Raw genomic sequence first — 24,113 nt, 5'->3', positions numbered from 1 at the left:
CCAAAGCCTCATGTTCAGGATGTCATTTAGAGACAGAGATCAGACAGCCAAGGACATTGAGGGACAGAGACAGGCAGAAAGAACAGTGAGAGAGAGAAGTGAGAAGACAGAGAGAGGCAGAGAGACAAGAGACAAAGAGAGACAGAAAGGGAACAGAGAGACACAGGAGACAGAGAGAGACAGGGAGAGACAGAACAATAGAAAGAGGACAACTATAGACAGAGAAAAGATAACAAGGGATAGAGACAGGGAAGCAAGAGACAGAGGATAGGGAGAGACAAAGAAATGCCAAGCAAGAGAGATCCCCTCCTGGCAGCAGGAGCAACTCACACCTGAGTGGCAGAGCCACTGTGGAGAGCCAGCAACCTGGATTCAAACACCAACTCCACCACTCAGGTGCTCTGTGATCTGGGCAAACCCAGAGCCCTTGGTAGGATGAGGACAATGGCAGTGCCTCTCACAAGTCAGTAACAGTCTTGGTACGTGAGCAGTCCCTAAAGGTAGTTGGGCCATCTAACCAGGGCTCAGGCTGGACACTGGAGGCTGGTCTTGTGCTGATGGAGGTCTACGGGACGGATGGACAGAGGGGGTGGCTTAGGCTGTGGGGGACAGCATGTCCTCTGGGCTCACAGTAGCAGAGTTGGGGAACTATCCATGAGGCAGGTGCACCCCCTAGTGGCTGCCTGGAGAAGCTGGGAGGGGGACAGGAAAGGACTTTGGTGGAGTTGGGCCCAGGCCTAGCAGGGGAATCACAGGCCCTGAGAAGAAGAGCCGCTCCATGGTAGGATGGGAGTCAGGCCAGGCATCAGGGAGGTTTCCTCACCAGCAGGGAGATGGTGCTGAGAGGGGGGAGGCTTTGATGGGAAACATCTTCCAGCTTCCTCCATCCCTCCCTCCCTCTCCCTTTCTCTCATTCTGTGCTTGTCTCTCACACGTCAAGGAAACACAGGACAGAGAGGGTTTCTCATTGGAGGCGGAGTTCACAGCCTAAACGTAGGACTCTGACAGGCCGGTTCCCCTGCCTTAGATGCCTGTCCCTTCCTCAGTGAGGGCTCCTACCAGAGGACCAGCCCTGACCTCACTGTCCCTTTGAAAGTCATGCTCACCAGCCTTTAGCCTGAGCAACGGTTGCCACATGACCACCTTGTCCTCGAGCAGCAGCTTCTTAGGGGCCAATAGCCCAGTCTTATTTACCTCCTGACACCCAAAGCTCAGGCCAATGTCTGGAACCTATTGTTTAATGAACCAAATGAGGGGAAAAGTTAATAAAGACTAGGAAATAGGTAAGTAAAATAAGCCAGACAGAGAAAGACAAGTATCATATGATATATGTGGAATCTAATGAACAAAATAAACAAACAAACAAAATAGAAACAGACTCATAAATACAGATAACTGACAGGTGTCAGAGGAGAGGGGTTTAGGTGAAAAGGGTGAAGGGATTAAGCAATCAACAAAACAAAAAAACAAAAAGAAACAACCTCATAGACACAGACAACAGCATGGTAATTACCAGAGGGAAAGGGGAGTGGTGGGAGGTTGACAAGGGTAAAGTGGGGATAAAAGGTGATGGAAGGAGACGTGACTTGGGATGGTGAATACACAATACATGAATAATGTATCACAGAATTGTAACACCTGAAACCTAAGTAATTTATTAACCAACTAGAGGCCCAGTGCACGGATTCGTGTACTGGTGGGGTCCCTTGGCCTGGCCTATAGGGATCAGGCCAAAACCAGCTCTCCGGCATCCCCTGAGGCATCCCAGATTGTGAGAGGGCAGTTCTCCTGGCTCCCTCCTCTATGGTTCCAGGTGTGTCACCCGAGAACCACAGCTGCCAAGTCACTGTAGCTTGGCAGCTCCTGCGTTGAGCATCTGCCCCCTGGTGGTCAGTGTGCATCATAGCTACTGGTCAGATGGTCACTTAGGCTTTTATATATATAGACCAGAAGCCTGGTGCACAAAATTCATGCACTGGAGGGGGGGAAAGGGACTCAGCTGAGCCTTCACCCTCTCCAATCTGGGACCCCCCAGGGATCAGGCCTAAACCGGCAGTCAGACATCCCTCTCACAATCCAAGACTGCTGGCTCCCAACTGCTGGCCTGCCTGCCCCTAACCGCTTCTGCCTGCCAGCCTGATCACCCCCTAACCACTCCCCTGCCATCCTGATCGCCCCCAACTGCCCTCCCCTGCTGGCCTGGTTGCCCCCAACTGCCCTCCCCTGCCAGCCTGGTCACCCCCAACTGTCCTCCCCTGCATGCCTGGTCACCCCTAACTGCCCTCCCCTGCCAGCCCGGTCGCCTCCAAGTGCCCTCCCCTGCCGGCCTGGTCACCCCCAACTGCCCTCCCCTGCCGGTCTGGTCACCCCTATCTGCTCTCCCCTGTTGGCCCGATCGCCCCCAACTGCCCGCCCCTGCTAGCCTGGTCACCCACAACTGCCCTCCCCTGCCAGCCATCTTGTGGCAGCCATCTTGTGTGAGGGTGTGATGATCAATTTGCATTATTATATAGGATGCCACACAAATAAATTCAGTTTTAAAAAATGTTTTAAAAAACCAGGAAATGGGGCCTCCAAGAAGGTGGAAGAAAATAGTAGAAACGGAAATAGATTCCACCAAGTATGCAGACACATTTTCTCCTTCAGAGGTGTCCTTACCTGCATACTCCCTCCCGACTAGCTCCTGTCCCCCATTCCCTATCCCTGCCACACTTCCCACAACTGCCCTTGCAGGCTTTTCCTTGCCTTCCTCCCATTCTTCACATGTGGCTTTAGGCCACAATATACTCCAAAAGGTCCTGAAGGTCACCCATGTCCCCAAATCCAACAAGTGAGTGTCCTTCACCTCTTTACAGACTCTACCACATAAACAGATAGTGCCCACCCTTCTATCTTCAGCTCAGCTTGCTGCCCAGAGCCCTAATCCATGAACTCAAAAGATATCTCTGCTTGAATGTCCCAGGCAACACAAACCCAACAGGCCTATAGCCAATACCCAGAAGCCAGCATCATAACCGTCCACTCCTCACATCCAGCCCCTCACCAACCCACAGCTGTCATCCCCAAGTCTGCCCCTCTGTACCACCCCTGGCTGAGGACACTCCTACCCTCCCCCAGAAGCTGTAGCACCTTTACTTTTGGATATAGGCCCTGCAATGCTCTGTCCACAAGGCAGCTGGGGAGTTTTCAAAATGCAAATCTGTTCACTTCACACTATAGGCTGCCCCTCTTCTGGCTTTAATCACTCCAGTGTTTTCTGGTTGTTTCTACAATAACAAGCACAACCCTTGTGCACTCGACTCTGCTCTCTGTACACAGCCCTGCCCTGGCCCCTGCACCCAAACCTGCAGTTCCCAGAACCTCTCTATGTCTCATGTCATTAACCCTTTCTTCAGAGCCTGTACCCAAGTCCACTGTCTATGGCCAAGCCTTCCCGGCTCCTCTGACCAGCTTAAAGCACTTCATGTCTCTCACTCAGATCCCATTTCACAGGTCAGTTATTGTTTAACTAGAGGCCTGATGCATGAAATTCATGCAAGGGACTCTGCCCCACCCCCACCCCCCTCACCCCGCCATGGAGGCCTTTGCAGCCCCTGCTTCATCCGAAGGTTGTCCAGAAAGATGTCTGGTCTAATTTGCATGTTATGCTTTTATTATTACAGATCTTTCTGACTCCCTAATCCACAATGGCTGCCCCTACCCCCACAGGACTGGGCAAGCATGGGGCCTGGTGTCAGCGAGGACTACGAGAACTGCATACTGGGTATAAGGGTTGACACAGCATCCTGAGTCTGAATTCTCCTAAAAGTTCGGACAAAGCAGATAGGCAGGCAGGTGAGGCTGCCTGAAGTTGGTGATGGGAGCCAAATGGCACAAACCAGAGCCCAGCAGGGCCAGAGTGGGGCTTTACTTGGGCCCTCATCTAATAGGGACCCCAGGCCCTGGTACCAAGGTGGGATAGGTGTTTGCAGATGTAGGTGTGAGCCTGAGGTGGGAGGCCAGCTGAAGTGAGGGAGGGGCTCATGTGCCTTCTACCCCATAAATACCACCCAGCCTGACAAATACAGCCTACAATGTATACTCCATGACACCATGGCCCTGAGAGGAAGAGGGCATGCCTCAGGCCCACCACAGGCACTGACTTGAGCCTCACCTCCCACCTGCTTACCTTGCATGTTGTGCTCACCAGGGCTCCATCTCGGCTCCAGACAGCACCCTGCACCAGGTCCCTGTGGGCTGCCAGCTCTGCAGAGAAGCAGCCAAGGTCAAGAGGGGCAGCAGGGTCCCCACACCCTGCCCTGGGCAATGAGAACACAGGGAAGTAGATGGGCCTAGTTGGAGTTAACTCTCTGGGGTGAAGGCCGCAACTGCCAGAGTCCCTTCTCAGGTGGGAGGAACAAGGGCAGCAGCTCCTTCCAGATATTCTGTACTATATCCAGGGGCTCCTTCCTCAGCCCTACCATGGTCAGGCCATGCTCCTACTCTGAAACCTTCCAAGGTTTCCTGCACCCCACCCTCATGGAACTGCTGTGTTGTGCTAAGGAATAATTAAACTCTCAGCACAGTGCTGGGCACGTGATAAGGGCTTGAGATGATAGTTACAGGTGGGGTGATTCCCTAATGACATCTGCCTAGTGACCTTCACCTCTGCTTCAAGGGTCAGGCTGGTCTCTTCAACTGTGCCAGGAACTCTTTGGGGGCAAGCCTGCACCTTGTACTTTCCATTCCTTGTGGCACAAGATGCCTCCATGGTGGGCACTGACTAATGCTGTCAGGAGAGGAATCCTGAGACTCCTAGTTATGCTACTAATGACCCTTGGCCTCAGCCCCACTGTGAGCTTGGTGTATCCTGGACACTGCACAGCTCTGGGGTGCCAGTTTGTACATCAACTCTCTGAGCCTTGTGTATGTGTTTGTATGTGTTTGATTTATTGATTCTAGAGAGGAAGGGAGAAAGAGAAATATCAATTTGTTGTTCCACTTATTTATACCTTCATTGACTGAGGCTTTTATGTGCCCTGAACAGATTAAACCCGCAACCTTGGTGTATGTGGATGACATTCTAACTAACTGATCGAGCTGGCCAGAGCTGAGCCTTGTGTCTTTCCCCTAAAAAGGAAGGACTCTGCAAAACGGACTCAGTGACACTACCACAAAAAAACACTTGGGCTCAGCTGAGGTTCATACTGCAAGGTCATAACAAGTCAAATACTGAGGTGTCTGGCTCAAAGTTGTTATCATGCTCTGGATGTCTGTGTCCCCTCCACATTTCACATGTTGAAACCTAACCCTCATTGTGATGAAATTTGGAGGTGGGAGCCTTTGGGAGGTGATTAGATCATGAGGGGGGAGGCATCCATGAATGGCATTAATACGTTTATAAAAGAGAGCTCCCTCCCCTCTTCCACCATGTGAAGACACAAGGAATAAGATGGCTGACGATGAATCAGGAAGTAGATTCTCATCAGACACCAAATCGGCTGGCACCTTGATTTTGGACTCCCAGCCTCTAGAACTGTGAGAAGTGAATTTCTACTGTTTATAAACCACCCAGTCCATGGGATTTTGTTATAGAAGCCCATACAGACAAGGTCAATCTATATTGGGAAGATGAGAGGAAGAAAAAACATGGCAAGGCAGGGATGGGTTGGGACTATAAGAGAGCAAATTCTCATCTCATGGGTAGAAGTCAATAGATTGTTTTCAAAACTGAAATGACATACAACTCAAGAAAGAACAGTATAAGAAAGTTATTTAGACATGTGGAGGATAAAGTAGAAACAACAGCTGTAATTAAAACAGGTGCCACAGGAAATGGAGATGGTGGGGTGTTCATAAGACTTGGTTTTATACTATGTACAAGTGAGTTTTTGATACTTACTTTACAACTCAAGATATCAAACACATAAACAAAGAAACAGAACATTTTCCAGAAGGGGGCTGCCCAGAAAGTGACGTGGCTAGTGTGGCTCATACCTGTTAGGGGTTGCTGCTTAGCCACATCCCAGACCTTCACGGCTGTGCCTGCCGTGCTCACCAGGATGCCATCCACAGTGGGGTGGAACTGCAGCACCTCTACCCGAGTGTCCTCGGGGCCCAGCACCAGCCCAGGTCCCGGGGGCAGCGCCTGGCCAGAGGCTGGCAGTCTCCATAGTTTCATCTGCGGGAAAGAATAAGTTTGTGAGCCCAGGAAAGGGAGGGTCCTCACTGCCCCCAACTCCAGGGGTCATGCTTGGGCATGAGGCTGTGTGTCTGTGTTGGGAAAAGGAGGAAGACCTGGCTCAGGATCATGAGTGTCGTTAAAGGCTGGGGGGAAATGGGAGCAGGGAAATCAGGGGTTCTGATCCATCTCTTCTGAGCCTCCCACACTACCCCAGCCCTGATGTCTTTAGTAGGAGTCAAGCCATAGGACAGTACATCATAGGCAGGGCTCCGTCCGGCAAGTGCACAGGAGTATGTGGGAGTTGGTGTGAGTTAAGGAACTAAGAAAGTCTGGGCTGGCCTAGCCCTGCAAATCCGAGGAGGAGCTGAAGGGGTAGTGGGAGGGGTTGGACTAGGAAGGAGCAGGGCCTGAGGCTCAGGGGGTTCAGAAGGCCCCAAATAGGAGTAGGTGAGGCATTGAGTAGCTCTTCTAATGGTTCCACTCACCGTCCTATCTGCTGAGCCTGTGGCCAGGAGAAAGTCATCAAAGGGAGAGAAGTCCAAGTCCGTGATCAGGTCTGCGGGAGAGGAATGGTTGACTCAGGCCCAACAAGAACCCGCCAGAACATCCTGTTTCCAGCCCAACATGCTCTTTTCCCAAGGCCTGGAATCAGAGCCCAGGGCTTCAGAGGTGACATCTCTGCACACATGGAAGCAGGCTCAAAGTCCCAGAAGGAGGGCATCTCTGCAAACTATGGGCAACTGCCATAGGCCTGCCTGCAACACATTTCCCCAAGAGCCCTGTGGACCCAGGGTGGCCAAAGACCTGGCATGGAGAGGTCAGCAGGGCAATGGGAAAACAGCTCCTCGCTGATGTGGCTTAGTTGGTTGAGTGTCATCCCATGCACCAAAAGGTCACCAGTTCGATTCCCAGTCAGGTCTCATACTCAGGTTTAGGGTTCAATCCCCAATCAGGGTGCCTACGGGAGGCAACAGGTGGATGTTTCTCTCTCACATTGATGTTTCTCTTTTTCTTCCCCTCTCCCTTTCTCTCTAAAATCAATAAAAACATATTTAAAAAAATAAAATAAAAGGTATTTCTATAAAAAAAACAACAACAAAAAAAATCCTTGGATTACCAGGAACCTGAAGTCACCTAAAGCCCAGAGCCTAGCATAAGGCTTGGCAAGAATATGTGAATGAACACAGTTCTGGCCCCACTGTAGTCGGACTGAGTGGGATTCACAAACCACTCAGTCTGACTGTCCCTCAGCACTTCCTCAGGGAAACATATACATCTGTGCAGATGCAACAAGGAGCAAGTTCTGCCCACAGGGGTGACCCATAGATCAGGGGTAGGGAAGCCTTCAATGAGATGCATGGTGAATCCTGGAGGAGGCAGTAGGGGGAGGAGGAGGAAGGTGGTTGTCACATGCCTGACCTAGGCATTCTCTACCCCATTACTCCCCCCAAAGCTAGGGCTGACCAGTCCCAATGTGGGAATGCACCTGATCTGTGTGCCCCAGCAGCCAGCTCTCTCTTAGGAGAATTAAACCTGGAATGGGAAGGCCTAGCAACAGGGTGCTTTAGGGACTGGCCTAGGTAGAGGGTCACCAGCTCAGAGGGAGCTGACAGCTTCCATGCCAGGTCCCTCCTAAGATCTGCACATCTAGCTGCTCCTTTGATTCTGGAAGCTTCCCAGGAATCTCCCAATAAATTTATTTTTGTCTTAAGCAAGCTGGAATTGGTCTGTTCTTTGCGACCAAAGAACCTGAACTTCCCAGCTCTGGCGGGTGGGGGTTGGGGTGCACAGAGTAAACCAGAGCCCAGAGGGAAAATGAGACTGGGGGAAGGGGGGGTGGCAGAGACAAGGCCAGGGCTTGAGTGTTGAGGGGAATGTAAGCAGGACAGCCAGGCCTGTATCACCACAGCAAAGAGCAGAGTGGCCACCCTACTGCCTGCCTCTCCACAGGCCAAGCATTACATTTTCCTCCCGGCCAGAGATAAGGAAGAGAAAGGGGAGTATGAGGACAGGTACACCTTGGGACAGCCTCAGCCTGGACTCCTGGCCACAAACCCCTGCTGCCCCACCCTGCAGGCTCCGAACTGGACAGGGCAGGGCACAGGCCCGGAGCAACAGCCAATGTAGGCAGTCTGGCACGCTGAGGGAGTAAGAGGTAGTAATGTGACTGATGTGAGAAGCCTGAGTCTTCATGTGCATTTATCTCACCAAAACCGCAGTGACCCACCAGGATGGCACTGTGGCATCATCACCCAAGTGGAGGACAAGGACACAAGGACAGAGATGTGAAGTAACTTGTCTAGAGCTACCCAGCGAAGAAAGGGCAAAGCTGAGGGTCAGGCCAGGTTGTCCAGCTTCAGAACCTACAGACTCAGCACATCATCACACCGCCTTTGCCAAACTGGGGCACATCCCCGGCTCACCCCACAGCCTAGACATGCAGAAAGGCCCTCTAGATGCCTCCCTGCCCAAAGAGCCACTTGGCCCTGAGGCAAGACATAGAAGGCGCCCCAAAGTCTGGGCATCCTGAAGACAGGGCAGTAGCCAGAGCCCAGCAACACAGTCTCTCCACCACCATTGGGACTGGTGCCTTGAAGGCAGGTTCTGAGAGAGCTGGAGCTCAGCTATTCTCACTGCAGCTTCCCAGCAAGGTTGCTCCCGCAAAAAGAGGCTCTGAATAGTTGGAGCTACAGTGAGGCTACCACCTGCCAACAGAAACCTGGTCCAGCTTCTATTTGGAACCCCCAAGCCACAGGGCACTCACCACCTCACAAACTCCACCAATTTGGAGCAACTCTCCCGTGAATAAAAAATATCTAGAAGCAAGCAGAAGGGTGCCTAAGAGCACAAGGTCAGATAGACCTGGCTCTGCCGGCAGCAATATCAACATTGGCAAGGTCCTAACCCGAGCCCCAGTTTTCCTAGCTGAAAAGTGGGTTGCTTTTAAATATACTTGAAAAAGGCGTGAGAGCAGATGAGAAAGCAGACTTCGTACATATGCTGCAACACAGGTGGACCTCAAAGTATTATGCTAAGTGAGAGAGGACAGATTCAAAAGACCATGCACGGTATTTTCCATTTATGTGAAATGTTCAGAAAAAGCCAGTCTATAGAGCAGAGGCTGGCAAACATTTTCTGGAAAGGGTGAGGTAGTAAATATTTCAGGCTTTTAGGGCCATATGGTCTCTGCTCAACGCTGCAGTTGTTGAGAGAAAGTGACTACAGACTGGCCATCGATGAAAAGGCCTGGCAGTTTTCCAAAACAACAGTTTACAAAGACAGGCAGCAAGCCAGATTTGGCCACACCAGTAGCTTGCAGACCCCAGCTGCAGAGGCAGAAAGTATATCAACAGTTGCCTGAGGCTGCAGTGCCTGAGATGGAAATGGTTTAAGCGCAAAGGAGCATGAGGAATCTTCTGGGGAAATGTCTAAAACTGAATGGTGGCATATACAAGCCTGTAACTTTAATAAAAGTCATCAAATTCTTCATTGAAAACAGGTAACATTAATGATATGTAAATATTATCTTGATAAAAGTTGTAAAAAGCTTTAAAAAAGGATTAGATGAGAAAATGGGGGAGGGGGGGAAGGACATAGAGAGGGCTCCATCAATCTTCATTACTGTTATTTTAAGAACTGCCATCATCATGATTCCTACATTGAGCTGCACACCCACATCAGGGACCAAAGGTTAGCCCCCTTCTCTCACCTAAGGCCATCCAACAGACAGCCAGGAATGCAGGCCAGGACTGGCCCACAGCTCCCAAAGCTGGACAGGGAGCAAGGAGACAGCCGGGGGCCGTCCTAAGAGAGCAAACTGTTTCCTGAAAGTGGGCAGATTGCCAGGCAGGTTGTTGGGAGCCCCTAGAAGTAGCTGTGGCAGACAAAAGCTCTCTTTGTGACAATTTATCTCTGAACCTGCAGCCCAGCCCACACTTTCCTTGGAGAGCTCTGAGGAGTCTGGCTGGGGAGGAGGCCTGGTGGTAAGGGGTGGTCTCCTAAGCTCCAGGAAAGGACACGGGGCTAAGAACCACATAGAGTTGAGTCCTCTGCAGTAATAGGAAGCCAGCATCAGGGAGTCTGGTGCAGGCTGGTGGTGCAAATCCCCCTTCCCCCCAGCTTAACACATGGAGCACCCAGCCTTCTTCCTCTCTGCCAGGCCCGAATTCTCTACCAGGATCTAGCCTTCTAATCAGGACCCCACCTGTCAGAAGGAACAGTGATGACAACAGGAGGGACCTGGAAAGTCACGGGCCTGTGAGACCAGGTGAGTATGAATCCCTGGCCCCAGAGGAGGCGGAGCAAGTTCCAGACTTCCTGGATCCAGCCCCCACTCACCAGAATGGCAGCCCAGGTGGGTCACGTGTCTCTTGTTCTCTCCCTGGCCTTCCAGAGGCACAATGCCCAGCACACCTGCCAAATAAACACAGTTGCTCTGATTTCCAGTCTAATGGGGACCATCTACCTCCCAGCCTAGGACTCCCAGGGTACACAAGATATACTAGTAAAAGCTCAGCCTTGGACCTTCCTAGAGCCTCCACCAATTGTGAGATCCCATCCCTCTAGATATAATAACTGGCCCAGGATTAGGTGCTTGCCCCACACAAGAACCTTCCGTGACACTGGATATAGAAGGTAGTGGGGAAAGAGACTCTTTCTGGCACTGGGGATCATAAGAGGTAAGGTGCCAGCAGCTGCCATTTTCTCCAGCTTTACCTAAGAAAGAAGTCATTACCCAAGGGCAACAAAGCTGAGGGCAAGAGAGAAGCCAGGATTTATAGCACACATGAGCCTCTGGATACAGCTCTGCCTGAAGTCCCTGGGCTTCTTAGATATACAAGTCAAAAGGATATCATTCTTGCTTAAGAATTTAGTTTGTGCCCTAGCTGGTTTGGCTCAGTGGATAGAGCACTGGCCTGTGAACTGAAGAGTGCCAGGTTCGATTCCGGCTAAGGGCACATGCCTGGGTTACGGGCTCGATCCCCAGTGGGGGACATGCTGGAGGCAGCCAATCAATGATTCTCTCTCATCATTGATGTTTTTCTCTCTCTCCCTCTCCCTTCCTCTCTGAAATCAATAAAGAAACATATATTTTTTAAAAAGGATTCATTTTGAGGTTTGAGTTATCACTGGCAACCAAAAGAGTCCCAACTAACGCAAGGAGTTTTATAAATCTTGGTTCCTATTGATCCTAACCACACTAGGCTCCCAGAAAAGGAGTGGGTAGCATATGGAGACAACTGGAAAACAAAGGCAACAGCTTTCTTCCCACCCTTTGGGCCATGCTCTTGAAGACCAGAGCCAACATGGTTTATACAAATAATACACACACATTCTCACCAAAACCGATCTGATTACTGCATGTCGACCAGTTTGTAGGGATCTAAGGCCCTGCATAGTGCTAACTTCTGAGCTACCTTCAAGCCTCCAGCCTGCAATGAGTCTGCCCCTCTGCCCCATCCTATTTGGGTGACAATGTCTGAATCTCCACACCCATGTCCCCTCCCTACCTGTACGGTCGGAGTTGAAGGCAATCAAGCTGCAGCTGGATTTGATATGGTTCCCACAAGAGGAGGTAGTTCCTGCTCGAATGTCAGTGATCCAGGCCTGGAAATAAACAATAAGAACCCTGAAGGCCAGGGCTCTGCAACTGCCTAAAACAAGGGTTAAGGCATGATTCAGGGGACCTTAAAGCTGCACCATTAGAAATGCATTTCTTTGGATCAAACTCTGTCCCCATTCACACAGTCCCTTAAAAAATGCAAAAGTTCTTGAAATGATAAGCTAAGTCAAAAAGGGACCAGATTCGCTTATTCAATCAGTTCTCTGATAAGGGAGAGGAGGCTGTCAAAAGGAAACTCAGGTTGAACGAAGTCAAGGGTCTAACTGGGCAGTGTTCACTCACATTTGTGTGTTGTTTCTGTTAAAAGGAATAAAGAGAAACAGAGGACAGAGAAGTGAGCACCTAGACAGAATACAGACTCAACTTCCTCAACTGTATTGCTGAAGACCTCCACCGGAGTCCAGGGGTCTTCTCCAAACACTAGGAGAAAACCCCCAAGCCCAGAGAAGGGTAAAAGCAAGGCCTTCCCAGGAAATCCCATAGTGAATGACACACTGCCAAGAAAAGGCAATAGTGTTAACACCCCCACACCCGAAGGAGCAGAGGAGCACTTTTTCTGAGACTAAGATAGGCGAGGTCCACATGTTTTCTCTGTTGGTATCAAAACATCATTCAACACTCCTTCCTGCCACCTAACAATCGAGCACTCACATATCCCCAATTACCCACCCACAGTGTCCCGGAAACCACCTCCACCACGCGTTTCATTTTCAATGTTCACCTGCCTCTGATAAAAGAACATTATCATTTTGCATTCTTTCTCCTTCCTGATTCATGTTTACAGTACAAATACAGTGACAGGAAATACTTTTGAAAACAAGAACAGATCACCTGTTCTCCCCATTTCCCTAATATAAACTGTTTTAAATTCCCTCCATAATCTGTTTCCATGCCTGTCTGTTTACCTTGCTGGAATGAGGACCACCTGGGAACAAGCCCCAGGAACCCTCAGGGAAACCCCAGGCCCCGCCAAGCAGTACTTACTGCACTCAGAGGGATGATCTCAATGCAAATCTGAGCATCTCTCCCCAAACCCCACCCCATTTCCTTTCCTAACTCCCCACTGCACTCAGAAGAAAAGCCAACTTCTTCCTGTGGCCTTCGGATTCTGCAAGATCGCTCTGGACTCATTGGGCAACATGCTTCCCCATCACTGCCTTCCATCAACCATGGCCCATTTCCGTTCCTCCACCAGGCACTTTCCCACCCCACTCTCCCTCTAGCTGGCTGCATCCCACCCTTCCAGCCTCAGCTTAAATGTCACTTCCTCCCAGCAGCCCGCCCTGATCACCCTGGTGAGATTAACCCCCACCTCACTGTCTATCTCCATCTCTGCAACCTGCCCTGATGATGCAGGGCATTTGTTAAAACTTGCAATGCCCCTGTATGCCTGGTCTGCTTGCTGGCGGCCTCCCTCGTGAGGCCGTATGCAACACAGGAAGGAAGTGCTGTCCTATTCACTGCTGTGGCTCCAGCAGCTGGGCACAGTGCATGGGAGATGCAGGGGAAATACTGTCAGGAGGTGAAAACCAGGCTTCTGCCCCGAGCTGTGCTGATGTGCGCTGGCCCCTGAAAGGGTCACTACATAGGGTCAGTTCCTAGGCCCACTTATTGAACCACACTGCCAGGCCCTCCAAATAACATGAGGAGCAGCAGACCAGGGGTGGCATCCGCCCTGAAGCACACTCCTCGGGAGGCCCGCTGCCTTCCAGGGGCCTGAGAAGTCCCCCAGTACCTCTGGGCTCCACCTCCTCGAGCTTCTCCAGGCCCCACCCAGCCCCTGGCGGCATCACCCCGAGGAAGGGACGAGCCAGCGGGGAGAGGAAGCGCCGGCGGAAACCCAAAGGAGCGGTGCGGCTCCCCGCGTCCATCTGACACAGCGGGACTCGTCCAGGCCAGGGCAGAAAGGGGCATCTCCCACACCCTAGCCCCAGGCAGGAGTGACTGGGAGTCAGGGAGGAGGAGCTGGCGCCGAAGCGGCCGAGCCGCGGCTCCCCGGCGAGGACGACCGGAAGCCGAGAAGGCAGGCAGCCTTGCGGGCTTCAGGCCTCGGACTGGCCGGGTGGGCTATGCCACCTCGGGGGCCCGGGGCCGGGCAGGCGGGCCGCCCGCCCGCGGGGCTCACCGAGCGGCCTGAGAGCGTCCCGGGAGCTGCGGACACTGCCTGCCGGGTGACGACGGGGCGGCCCGGACGCCGGTGCCGGGCCTGAAGGGGGCGCCTCGGGACAGACGGGCTCAGGGGGGAAGGGGGTGCGGGGTCTGCGGGCCGGGCTCACCTCACGGCGGGGCGGCCGGGCCTCTGTATGCCGGAACTTGGACACCTTGAAGCGGCTCATGGCGACAGGGACGGTGACAAGCCCAGGTTCGAGGACGCGGGCGTCCGCTCTCAGGTGCACTGCGAGCAGCCGCGAATCCCGCGGCCTCCGGCTCCACCCGCGGCCCGCCGCCCTCGGCCACGCCCCTCCACACCTCGGCCAATCGTAGTCCGCTCCGGCCCGCTGGGCCCCGCCCCCTGCTCCGCTCCCACCGCGCGCGCGCCGCCGGCCCCACCCCCCGACCAATCGCTGCTCGATCGCCCGCTGCCGAGGCCGGGACCGGATGGCAAAGGGGTCGACGGCGCGAGTGGGGAGGTCACGTACGTGCGCTGACCGCCCCGGCCCAGCGGCGCGTGCGTGGGGACTAGGGGCTGCAGCCGCGATTTTGTGTGCAGGGATTTGCCCGCCGAGGCTTTCCAGGAGGCGGGGCGCCGCGCCCTCCCGGGGGAGAAGTGAGGGCCGGAATGAACTCGCTGCATTTCAGGGACGGAACTCGGTCCAAGTCGCACAGATGGTGAATGGCAGCGGGGGAACAGGAGCCCAGGTCGGACTCAAATCCTTGCCCGTGGGGTCTACCCTACAGCCTCTGCATCCCACCCACCCTGCTTAGGCCAGGTGGTCTCTGCGGAAGGGATGGGGCCTTCAGCATCCCCTTATTAGGGCATGCCTTGGCTTCAGGCCTTGGGCGCTGTGAGGCGGGACTCCTCTAAGAAATCAATGTATCATTTACAGATAAGCGGAAGGGGCAAAAGATAAGGGCAATGGCGAATCCTTTAAATAGTAAATGTGCCCAACCGGCGCTGCTTGCTTATTTAGTCCAGGACAACTCAGGAGAAAAGAGAGCGGGTTCATTTCACCTGAGGCCATTCATTCATTGCACAAGCATTTCTCTTACTTTAAAAATTGACTCTACTCTAGCTGGTTTGGTTCAGTGGATAGAGTTTCGGCCTGCGGACTAAAGGGTCCCAGGTTCAGTTCCCGGTCAGGGCACATGCCGGGGTTGCGGACTCGGTCCCCAGTGTGAGACGTGCAGGAGGCAGCCGATCCATGATTCTTTTCTTTTTTAAAAAAAAATATATTTTTTTTTATTGATCTTTTACAGAGAGGAAGGGAGAGGGATAGAGAGCTAGAAACATCAATCAGCTGCCTCCTGCACACACCCCACCGGGAATGTGCCAGCAACCAAGGTACACGCCCCTGACCGGAATCGGACCTGGGACCTCTAGGTCTGCAGGAGTCCAACCTGGGACCTCTCATTCTGCAGGCCGACACTCTCTAGCCACTGAGTCAAACCGGTTAGGGCCCATGATTCTTTCTCATCATTGATGTTTGTCTCTCTGTCTGAAATCAATAAAAATATTTTTAAAAATAAATAAATAAAAACTGACTCCATGATTCCAGAATATGCTTTCTGAATAAGGACAGACACCTGCTTAGGTGTGTGTGAAAAACGGACTTTGATCTGAGGAATGGGAATAATTGGTTGGAAATGCCAACTGCTGTGAAAATTTCCTTTGCATAGCCTGCCGCAGACAGAGCTTCACTGGGGTAGGCTGTACACAGGATGATAATGAAAGCTTGGCCTGGCAATGGGCACTGATGGATACCAAAATGCAAGTTCTCTTTTCAGTTCAGTGAGGACACAGAGGCAACATACCAGTATCCCACTGAGTGAGTTAAGAGTAACTTTGTTCTCCATAAACTAAAATAGGAGGTCAGCCCAGCTGGCATGTATGGACCTATGAACCAGGAAGTCACCGTTCTGATCAGGGTACGTGCCCAGGTTGTGGGCTCGGCCCTCAGTGTGGGGCGTGCAGGAGGCAGCGGATTAATGATTCTCATCATTGATGTTTCTGTTTCTCCCTCTCCCTTCCTCTCTGAAATCAATAAAACTATATTTAAAAAAAAATAAAAATAGGAGTTCAGTATTGTTGACTAAAGCCTAGGATTTGGAATTCTATGCAGTCTGGCAGCTTTCTCATAGCACATGAGACTTAAATTCCAGCAGCTTTGGAAGAGGCACCATCAGTGCAGTCTTGAGTTGGTTGTGATGTATAGCTATTGCTTCTTTTTCTTTTTTTAAAATTGTGGTAAAAACATGTAACAAAATTTACCATTTTTTTTTTAATTTTTATTTATTTTTTAAAAATATATTTTTATCGCCAAAATCGGTTTGGCTCAGTGGATAGAGCATCGGCCTGCGGACTGAAGGGTCCCAGGTTCGATTCCGGTCAAGGGCATGTACCTTGGTTGCGGGCACATCCCCAGTAGGAGATGTGCAGGAGGCGGCTGATCGATGTTTCTAACTCTCTATCTCTCTCCCTTCCTCTCTGTAAAAAATCAATAAAATATATTTTAAAAATATATATATTTTTATTGATTTCATAGAGGAAGGGAGAGGGAGAGATAGAAACATCAGTGATGAAAGAGAATCATTGATCAGCTGTCTCTTGCCCGCCCCACAATGGGCAAGTGCCCTGACTGGGAATGGAACCTTGACCTCCTGATTCATAGGTTGACGCCCAACTACTGAGACATGCTGGCTGGGCTTAAATTTGATTTATTGATTTGAGAGAGAAACACTGATTTGTTGTTCCACTTATTTATGCATTCATTGAATTTTGTACGTGCTCTGAGGTCATCAAATTGGAAACCTTGGTATCTCAGGATGATGCTATAACCACCTGACCTACCTGGCCAGGGCTAAAGTTTACCATTTTAAAGTGTGCAGTTTAGTAGTCTTAAGGACATTTACAGGGTTGTACAACAGATGTTCTTTTTTTTTTTTTTTCTCCTCTCCTGTCCTTTTTTTTTTATTGCTTAAAGTATTACAAAGGGTATTACATATGTGTCCTTTTTTTTCCCCCTGCCCTTGACAATCCCCTGGCCTCCCCTACCCCCCAGTGTCTTATGTCCATTGGTTATGCTTATATGCATGCATACAAGTCCTTCGGTTGATCTCTTACCCCCCTCCCTCCTGCCCCCCAACCCTGCCCGGCCTTCCCGCTGCAGTTTGACAATCTGTTTGAGGCTGCTCTGCCTCTGTATCTATTATTGTTCAAAAGTTTATAATGGTCTCTATTATCCATGAATGAGTGAGATCATGTGGTATTTTTCCTTCATTGACTGGCTTATTTCACTTAGCATAATGCTCTCCAGGTCCATCGATGCCGTTGCAAATGGTAAGAGTTCCTTCTTTTTTACAGCAGCATAGTATTCCATCGTGTAGATGTACCACAGTTTTCTAATCCATTCATCTACTGATGGGCACTTAGGCTGTTTCCAGATCTTAGCTATGGTGAATTGTGCTGCTATGAACATAGCGGTGCATATATCCTTTCTGATTGGTGTTTCTGGTTTCTTGGGATATATTCCTAAAAGTGGGATCACAGGGTCAAATGGGAGTTCCATTTTTAGTTTTTTGAGGAAACGCCATACTGTCTTCCATAGTGGCTGCACCAGTCTGCATTCCCACCAGCCATGCACAAGTGTTCCTTTTTCTCCACATCCTCTCCAGCACTTGTCATTTGTTGATTTGTTGATGATAGCCAGTCTGACAGGTGTGAGATGGTACCTCATTGTTGTTTTGATTTGCATCTCTCGGATGATTAGTGACTTTGAGCATGTTTTCATATGTCTCTTGGCTTTCTGAATGTCCCCTTTTGAAAGGTGTCTATTTAGGTCCTTTGCCCATTTTTTGATTGGATTGTTTATCTTCCTTTTGTTAAGTTGTATGAGTTCCCTATCAGATGTTCTTTTTTTTTAAATTAAATCTTTATTGTTCAGATTATTACATTTGTTCCTCTTTTTTCCCACCATAACTCCCCTCCTCCCAGTTCCCATCCCACCCTCCGCCCTCACTCCCCACCCACTGTCCTCAGGTCCATAGGTGCACGATTTTTGTCCAGTCTCTTTCCGCATCTCCCACACCCCTCTCCCCCCGAAGAATAGTCAGTCCATTTCCTTTCTATGTCCCTGATTCTATTATAATCACCAGTTCATTCTGTTCATCAGATTATTTATTCACTTGATTCTTAGATTCACTTGTTGATAGATGTGTATTTGTTGTTCATAATTTGTATCTTTACCTTTTTCTTCTTCCTCTTCTTAAAGGATACCTTTCAGCTTTTCATATAATACTGGTTTGGTGGTGATGAACTCCTTTAGCTTTTCCTTATCTGTGAAGCTCTTTATCTGACCTTCAGTTCTGAATGATAGCTTTGCTGGATAAAGTAATCTTGGTTATAGGTTCTTGGTATTCATCACTTTGAATATTTCTTGCCATTCCCTTCTGGCCTGCAAAGTTTCTGTTGAGAAATCAGCTGACAGTCGTATGGGTATTCCCTTGTAGGTAACTGAGTTTCTTTCTCTTTCTGCTTTTAAGATTCTCTCTTTGTCTTTTGCTCTTAGCATTTTAATTATGATGTGTCTTGGTGTGGTCCTCTTTGGATTCCTTTTGTTTGGGGTTCTCTGCGCTTCCTGGACCTGTAAGTCTATTTGTTTCACCAGGTGGGGGAAGTTTTCTGTCATTATTTCTTCAAATAGGTTTTCAATATCTTGCTCTCTCTCATCTTCTGGCACCCCTATAATTCTGATGTTGGTACGCTTGAAGCTGTCCCAGAGGCTCCTTACCCTATCTTCGTATTTTCGGATTCTTTTTTCATTTTGCTTTTCTGGTTGGGTGTTTTTTGCTTCTTCGCATTTCAAATCTTTGCCTTGATTCTTGCGCTCCTCTGGTCTGCTGTTGGGAGTCTGTATAGTATTCGTTATTTCAGTCCATGTATGCTTAATTTCTAGTTGGTTCTTTATCATAACATCGAGGGTCTCATTAGATTTCTTGAGGATCTCACTACATTTATCGATGGCTTCTAGACAGTTCTTAAGAGACCTTAAAAGTGTGGTTCTGAATTCAATATCCTCCATTGACAGTTTTGTCCTGTTTCTTTGTCTCCACATTTTTTATGCTTTCTTGGTGCACCCCCTAGTGGTCTTTGTGCGCAGTCTTGTTGTAGTTAAGCCTTGATTGTTGTCGGCAATACCGGGGGTGATTTGACCTCCAGGATAACTGGCTATGAGAGTCAGCTGTGTCTGCAGTGGGAGAGCTTCTGTGCTGGATCTCTAGGGCGGTGCTAATCTAGCGTTTGCCTGAGGCTATCTGGCAAATGGCTCTGTGCAGGGCTTGGGCGGGGCGGGTCCCCGGGGATCTACAGGGCGGGCTGGAGCAAGCAGTTATGGCTGCTCTCAGTTCCGTCCCTAGGGGCTCTGCCTCACAGAGTCCCAGCAACCGCTGCAAACCTCGGAGAGAAAGCTGCGTTCGAGTTCCGACCGAAGCCAGGTAGTCCCGCTTCTCCCGTTTGAGTCTGGGTTCCTAGAGACTCACCTGTATCTGGAGCTCAGAGTCTGAAACTCCCTCCTGATTGAAAACAACAACCGCGCCCTCCACCGCCAGCCCGCTCTGCGCGCACTCCGCACCTGAGTATTTCACTTCAGCACTGCGCCTCCTCTGAGTCTGGGTATGATATTCTCTTTCCTCCTAGTTGTAGAATTTCTACTCAGCCAGCCTTCCTGTGGTTCTGGATGATGTCCGTTCCGTCATTTAGTTGTTTTTTGAAGTGGTTGTTCGAGGCAGCAATCTCCGGTGTTAACCTATGCCGCCATCTTGGTTTCTCCCAGATGTTCTTAAGAAGGTAAATTTTATGTGCCTTTTCTCACAAAATTTTTAAAATATAAATCAACTATACAACTATTGCAAAGTTTATGTAAACCTCCCATATTTGCTTTATGTCACTTCCTTGTTATCCCTAAATTCGCTTTTGTTTTTTGCCTAAACAGGCACAGTCATCAAGTGAGAAAGTCTTTCATCCACAGAGGTAACCTAGGCTAAATCTGGTCCACTTTCGTTGGTTCACTTAGTGTTTTAAAAATTGGGACACTTCCTAAAAGTTTGGATTTCTGCCTCTCTTGAAAAACAAAACCCCTGATCTTCACTCGCAGGAGAGAGAGAAGCCATGACCTGGCCGTGCTAGATCATGTGACTGTATTTCCACAATCTGGGGGCTGGAAGAAGCAGCGTTGGAGAGTGTCCTCTTCCCCATTCCCACAGGGACCAACCTGAGCTCCACAGCAGGGGAGAAGGAAAGGCCAAAATGACATGAAGACCCAGAGAGTGACCATCTTACATGTGCCTAGATCCATTCTGGCTGTAGAAAGTGATTCTTTCTAGTAGAAAGTTCAGAGCTCTAAGGCTGCTGCCAACTTGAGCACAATAAATTACTTCATGAATTGCAAAGTTGAACTGACATCTCTAAGATTCCTTCCAGTCCCATGAGCCTATGAATGACCAGCTTTGTTCCTTTATGCTCCGAGTAATTCCATTTCACTGTCTTTAAGAACCCTGGACGACACCTCTCAACTCCAAAAGGCGGTCTGTCAAATGTGGGTCAAGTGCCAGCAATATGAGAATGTCTGGTTAGCTTGGTAAATGGCAGGATGATTTCAATTTCACAGGGCCTGTTTCCAAGAATGATTAATAACAATAATTTTGGAGGCCACTGTACTGAAGTCCTCATTTTTTAAAAATATATTTTATTGATTTCTTACAGAGAGGAAGGGAGAGGAATAGAGAGTTAGAAACATCAGTGAGAGAGAAACATCGATCAGCTACCTCATGCACACTCCCTACTGGGTATGTGCCTGCAACCAAGGTACATGCCCTTGACCGGAATCGAACCTGGGACCCTTGAGTGCGCAGGCCGATGCTCTGTCCATTGAGCCAAACCGGTTAGGGCTGAAGTCCTCATTTTAGAAAATTCAAAGCACTTCATGTAACTGAAGAAAGAAACATTAGCAGAAAGAAAAATGACCATCAAGGAAAAAGAAGGCAAAAACCTGCACAAAAGCATCAAAAAGCCTTAAGATGCATTCTTTTTTTTATTGCTTAAAGTATTACAAAGAGTATTACATATGTCTCCCCCCCTCCTTGACAATCTCCCAACCTCCCCGACCCCCCAGTGTCTTATGTCCATTGGTTATGCTTATATGCATGCATACAAGTCCTTCGGTTGATCTCTTACCCCCTCCTCCCGCCCCCCAACCCACCCCAGCAGGAAGTATTCTTATTTTAAACTATGACACTATCCTGGCCAGGTTGCTCAGTTGGTTCGAGCATTGTCCTGTACACCAAAAGGTTTTGGGTTTAATTCCTGGTCAGGGCACATGCCTAGGATGTGGGGACATTTGCAGAAGGTAACCAATGGGTGTTTCTCTCTCACATTGATGTTTCTCTCTCTCTCTCTCTCTCTCTCTCTCTCTCTCTCAAAATCAATGAGAAAAAAAAAAACCCACACATCTCCCTGGGTGAGGATAAAAAAAACAAACCTATGACACCAATGAAGACATTTTCTGTAGGATGTTCCCTTAATTTTTTCTAAAGTCAGTGGTTTCCATAGATCAGAGTTTTTGCAAGAGAGGGTTAGATGAAGCAGCTTCAGTGCCTTAGATTTAGTTCCTTAGATTTAATTATCTGGCCCTGAAATGGTTTATTAAGATGCACATTGGAACTGGATGGACTTCGGGAGGGACCGATTAACTTAGGGGCCTGCAGTCAGGACGACTGGATCAGCGCCGTGAGGCCTGTCATAGAGAAGAGGATACAGAAGTACAGTGAAGGTGAAATTCGATTTAATTTAATGGCCATCATGTCTGACAGAAAAATGATATATGAACAGAAGATAGCAGAGTTACAGAGATGACTTGCTGAGGAGGAACCCATGGATACAGATCAGGGTAGTATGCTAAGCGCTATTCAGTCAGAACTCACCAAAAATCAGATGCTCATTGAAGAAGTACAGAAATTAAAAAGATATAAGATTGAAAATATCAGAACGAAACATAATTACCTGCCATTCATTATGGAATTGTTAAAGATGTTAGCAGAACACCAGCAGGTAATACCACTAGTAGAAAAGGTAAAAGAAAAACAGAATGCAAAGAAAGCACGGGAGAACAAATGAAGAGGATGCTGTGGCGTGTGCGCACATTTCTGCTTCTGCCTTTATTTCCATGGAAACCACTGAGCATGAGGAATGTAAAGCAGCACCCTGACTGGCTCAGTGCACATTGGGCAGCAGTCCAGTCTGTCTTGTCTTTACTGCATGGATTCATAAACACCCCCTACCTGCATCGTGTGCATGTAGTGCCTGTTAAATAAAGGTGATGTCAAGAGCATTTGGTCCAATCCCATTAATTTGACACTGGATCTGAGAACTTCTGTGATGACCTGAATACATAGCTACCATAATGAATCTAGAAAATGCACAGATGATCTTCTCTATCTGTAATTGATATTAATCCTTTGATCTCTTAGCTCACTTAAATGCTTAAAATTTATAAATGTCAGATCTTGATTAAACTGGATCTCTTGTTCTCATTATTGATGGAATAAAAAAAATCAGTATTTCTGTCTTTGATATCTAAATATTTTTAGGATTTTTAAACTGAATTTTATCTTCTATATCAATTATTTGGAAAAGTATGACTTTAATGCAGATTATTTGAAAGGACAAAAGTACCATTTCCAGTGATTTTCATGCTGCTGGTAGAAAAAGTAATAAACATCCCAACTTAAAAAAAAAAACAAAAAAAGATGCACATTGGCCTGGTGGCTCAGTGGTTGAACGTCGACCTCTGGACCAGGAGGTCACGCTTCGATTCTGCTCAGGGCATATGCCCTGGTTTCAGGCTCAATCCCCAGTGTGGGGTGCACAGGATGCAGCCAATCAATGATTCTCTCTCATTATTGATGTTTCTATCTCTCTCTCCCTCTCTGTTCCTCTCTGAAATCAATAAAAAAATGTATATGTATATATTTTTAAAGATGCACATTGAAAACATTTTTATAGGTAAGCCCTGCCTTGTTCATTTCAAGAGCGGGAGCAGAAAGGCATGTGCGGTTATCTTAGCATAGGAAACAAACAATATGCAACAAAATACATTTCAAAAATTGGGAAAAACACTCATAATTCTCCCTTACAGCATGACTTTGTTGTTTCTCAAATGGAGGTATACCCATGTGTTCTTGGAGCTCTGACGTTTTACTACTACACCTAATGATTTGTTTTTATTTTTGTTTTTAATTCTCACCCATGGATTTTTTTACTGGGGATGTGCCCGCAACCAAGGTACATGTCCTTGACCGGAATCGAACCTGGGACCCTTGAGTCCGCAGGCCGAGGCTCTATCCACTGAGCCAAACCGGTCAGGGCTTGGATTTTTTTAAAAATTGATTTTAGAGAGAGAGGAAGGGAGAGAGAAACATCAATGTGAGGAACACAGATTAGTTGCCTCCCATATGCACCCGGACTGAGGATCGAACCTACAACTTTTTAGTGTAAGGGACTACGCTCCAACCAACTAAGCCACCCAGCCAGAGCTGGGCTTTTTTGTTTTGTTTTGTTCTGTTTTTCAATCCTCACCCAAGGATATTTTTCCATTGATTTTTCGAGAGAATGGAAGAGAGAAGGAAAGACAGAGAGAAACACATCGATTGGTTGCCTCTGCACGAGGCTTGACCAGGGCCCGGGCCGGGGAGAAGCCTGCAACCACGGTATATGCCCTTGACCAGAATTGAACCTGGTCCACACACTAAGTAAAACCAGCTTAAGCCCACTGAGAGCTGTTTTGATTTTTTTTTTTTTTTGCAGTAACTTGCAAAATATTTTAACAGAAACACAAAATGATAATTCACAACTAAAGAGTAGTTTCATAGAAAAGACCATCCTTGCCCTAGCTGGTTTGGCTCAGTGGACAGAGCATCAGCCTTCGGACTGAAGGGTCCTGGCTTCGAATACGGTCAAGGGCACATGCCCACTTGTGGGCTCGAGTCCCAGTAGGGGGCATGCAGGAGGCAGCCAGTCAATGATTCTCTCTCATCATTGATGTTTCTATCTCTCTCTCCCTCACCCTTCCTCTTTGAAACCAATAAAACTATATTAAAAGAAAAAATCATTCTTTT

The 24,113-nt window shown here is 48.8% G+C and overlaps 1 protein-coding gene across 1 annotated transcript in view; it reads right to left on the bottom strand.

Annotated features, from left to right (window-relative positions):
* The window catches only part of LOC308518239 (coronin-7), a 57,611-nt gene extending 43,380 nt beyond the window's left edge, over positions 1-14,231 (bottom strand). Inside the window, exons 1-6 of the mRNA XM_081089860.1 lie at positions 14,063-14,231; positions 11,674-11,770; positions 10,502-10,576; positions 6,649-6,719; positions 5,977-6,160; positions 4,169-4,245 (exon numbers count right to left, since the gene is read on the bottom strand). Of these exons, the coding sequence (XP_080945986.1) occupies positions 4,169-4,245; positions 5,977-6,160; positions 6,649-6,719; positions 10,502-10,576; positions 11,674-11,770; positions 14,063-14,122 (564 nt within the window). The 5' untranslated portion in view covers positions 14,123-14,231. The remainder of the gene's footprint in view (positions 1-4,168; positions 4,246-5,976; positions 6,161-6,648; positions 6,720-10,501; positions 10,577-11,673; positions 11,771-14,062) is intronic.
* Between the last annotated feature and the right edge of the window lie 9,882 nt (positions 14,232-24,113).

The sequence above is a fragment of the Myotis nattereri genome, assembly GCF_964212035.1.
Source record: "Myotis nattereri genome assembly, chromosome: 4".
In the NCBI taxonomy this organism is placed as follows: Eukaryota; Metazoa; Chordata; class Mammalia; order Chiroptera; family Vespertilionidae; genus Myotis; species Myotis nattereri.
Note: the sequence above shows the minus strand (reverse complement) of the source record. Positions and strands in the feature narration are given on the sequence as shown.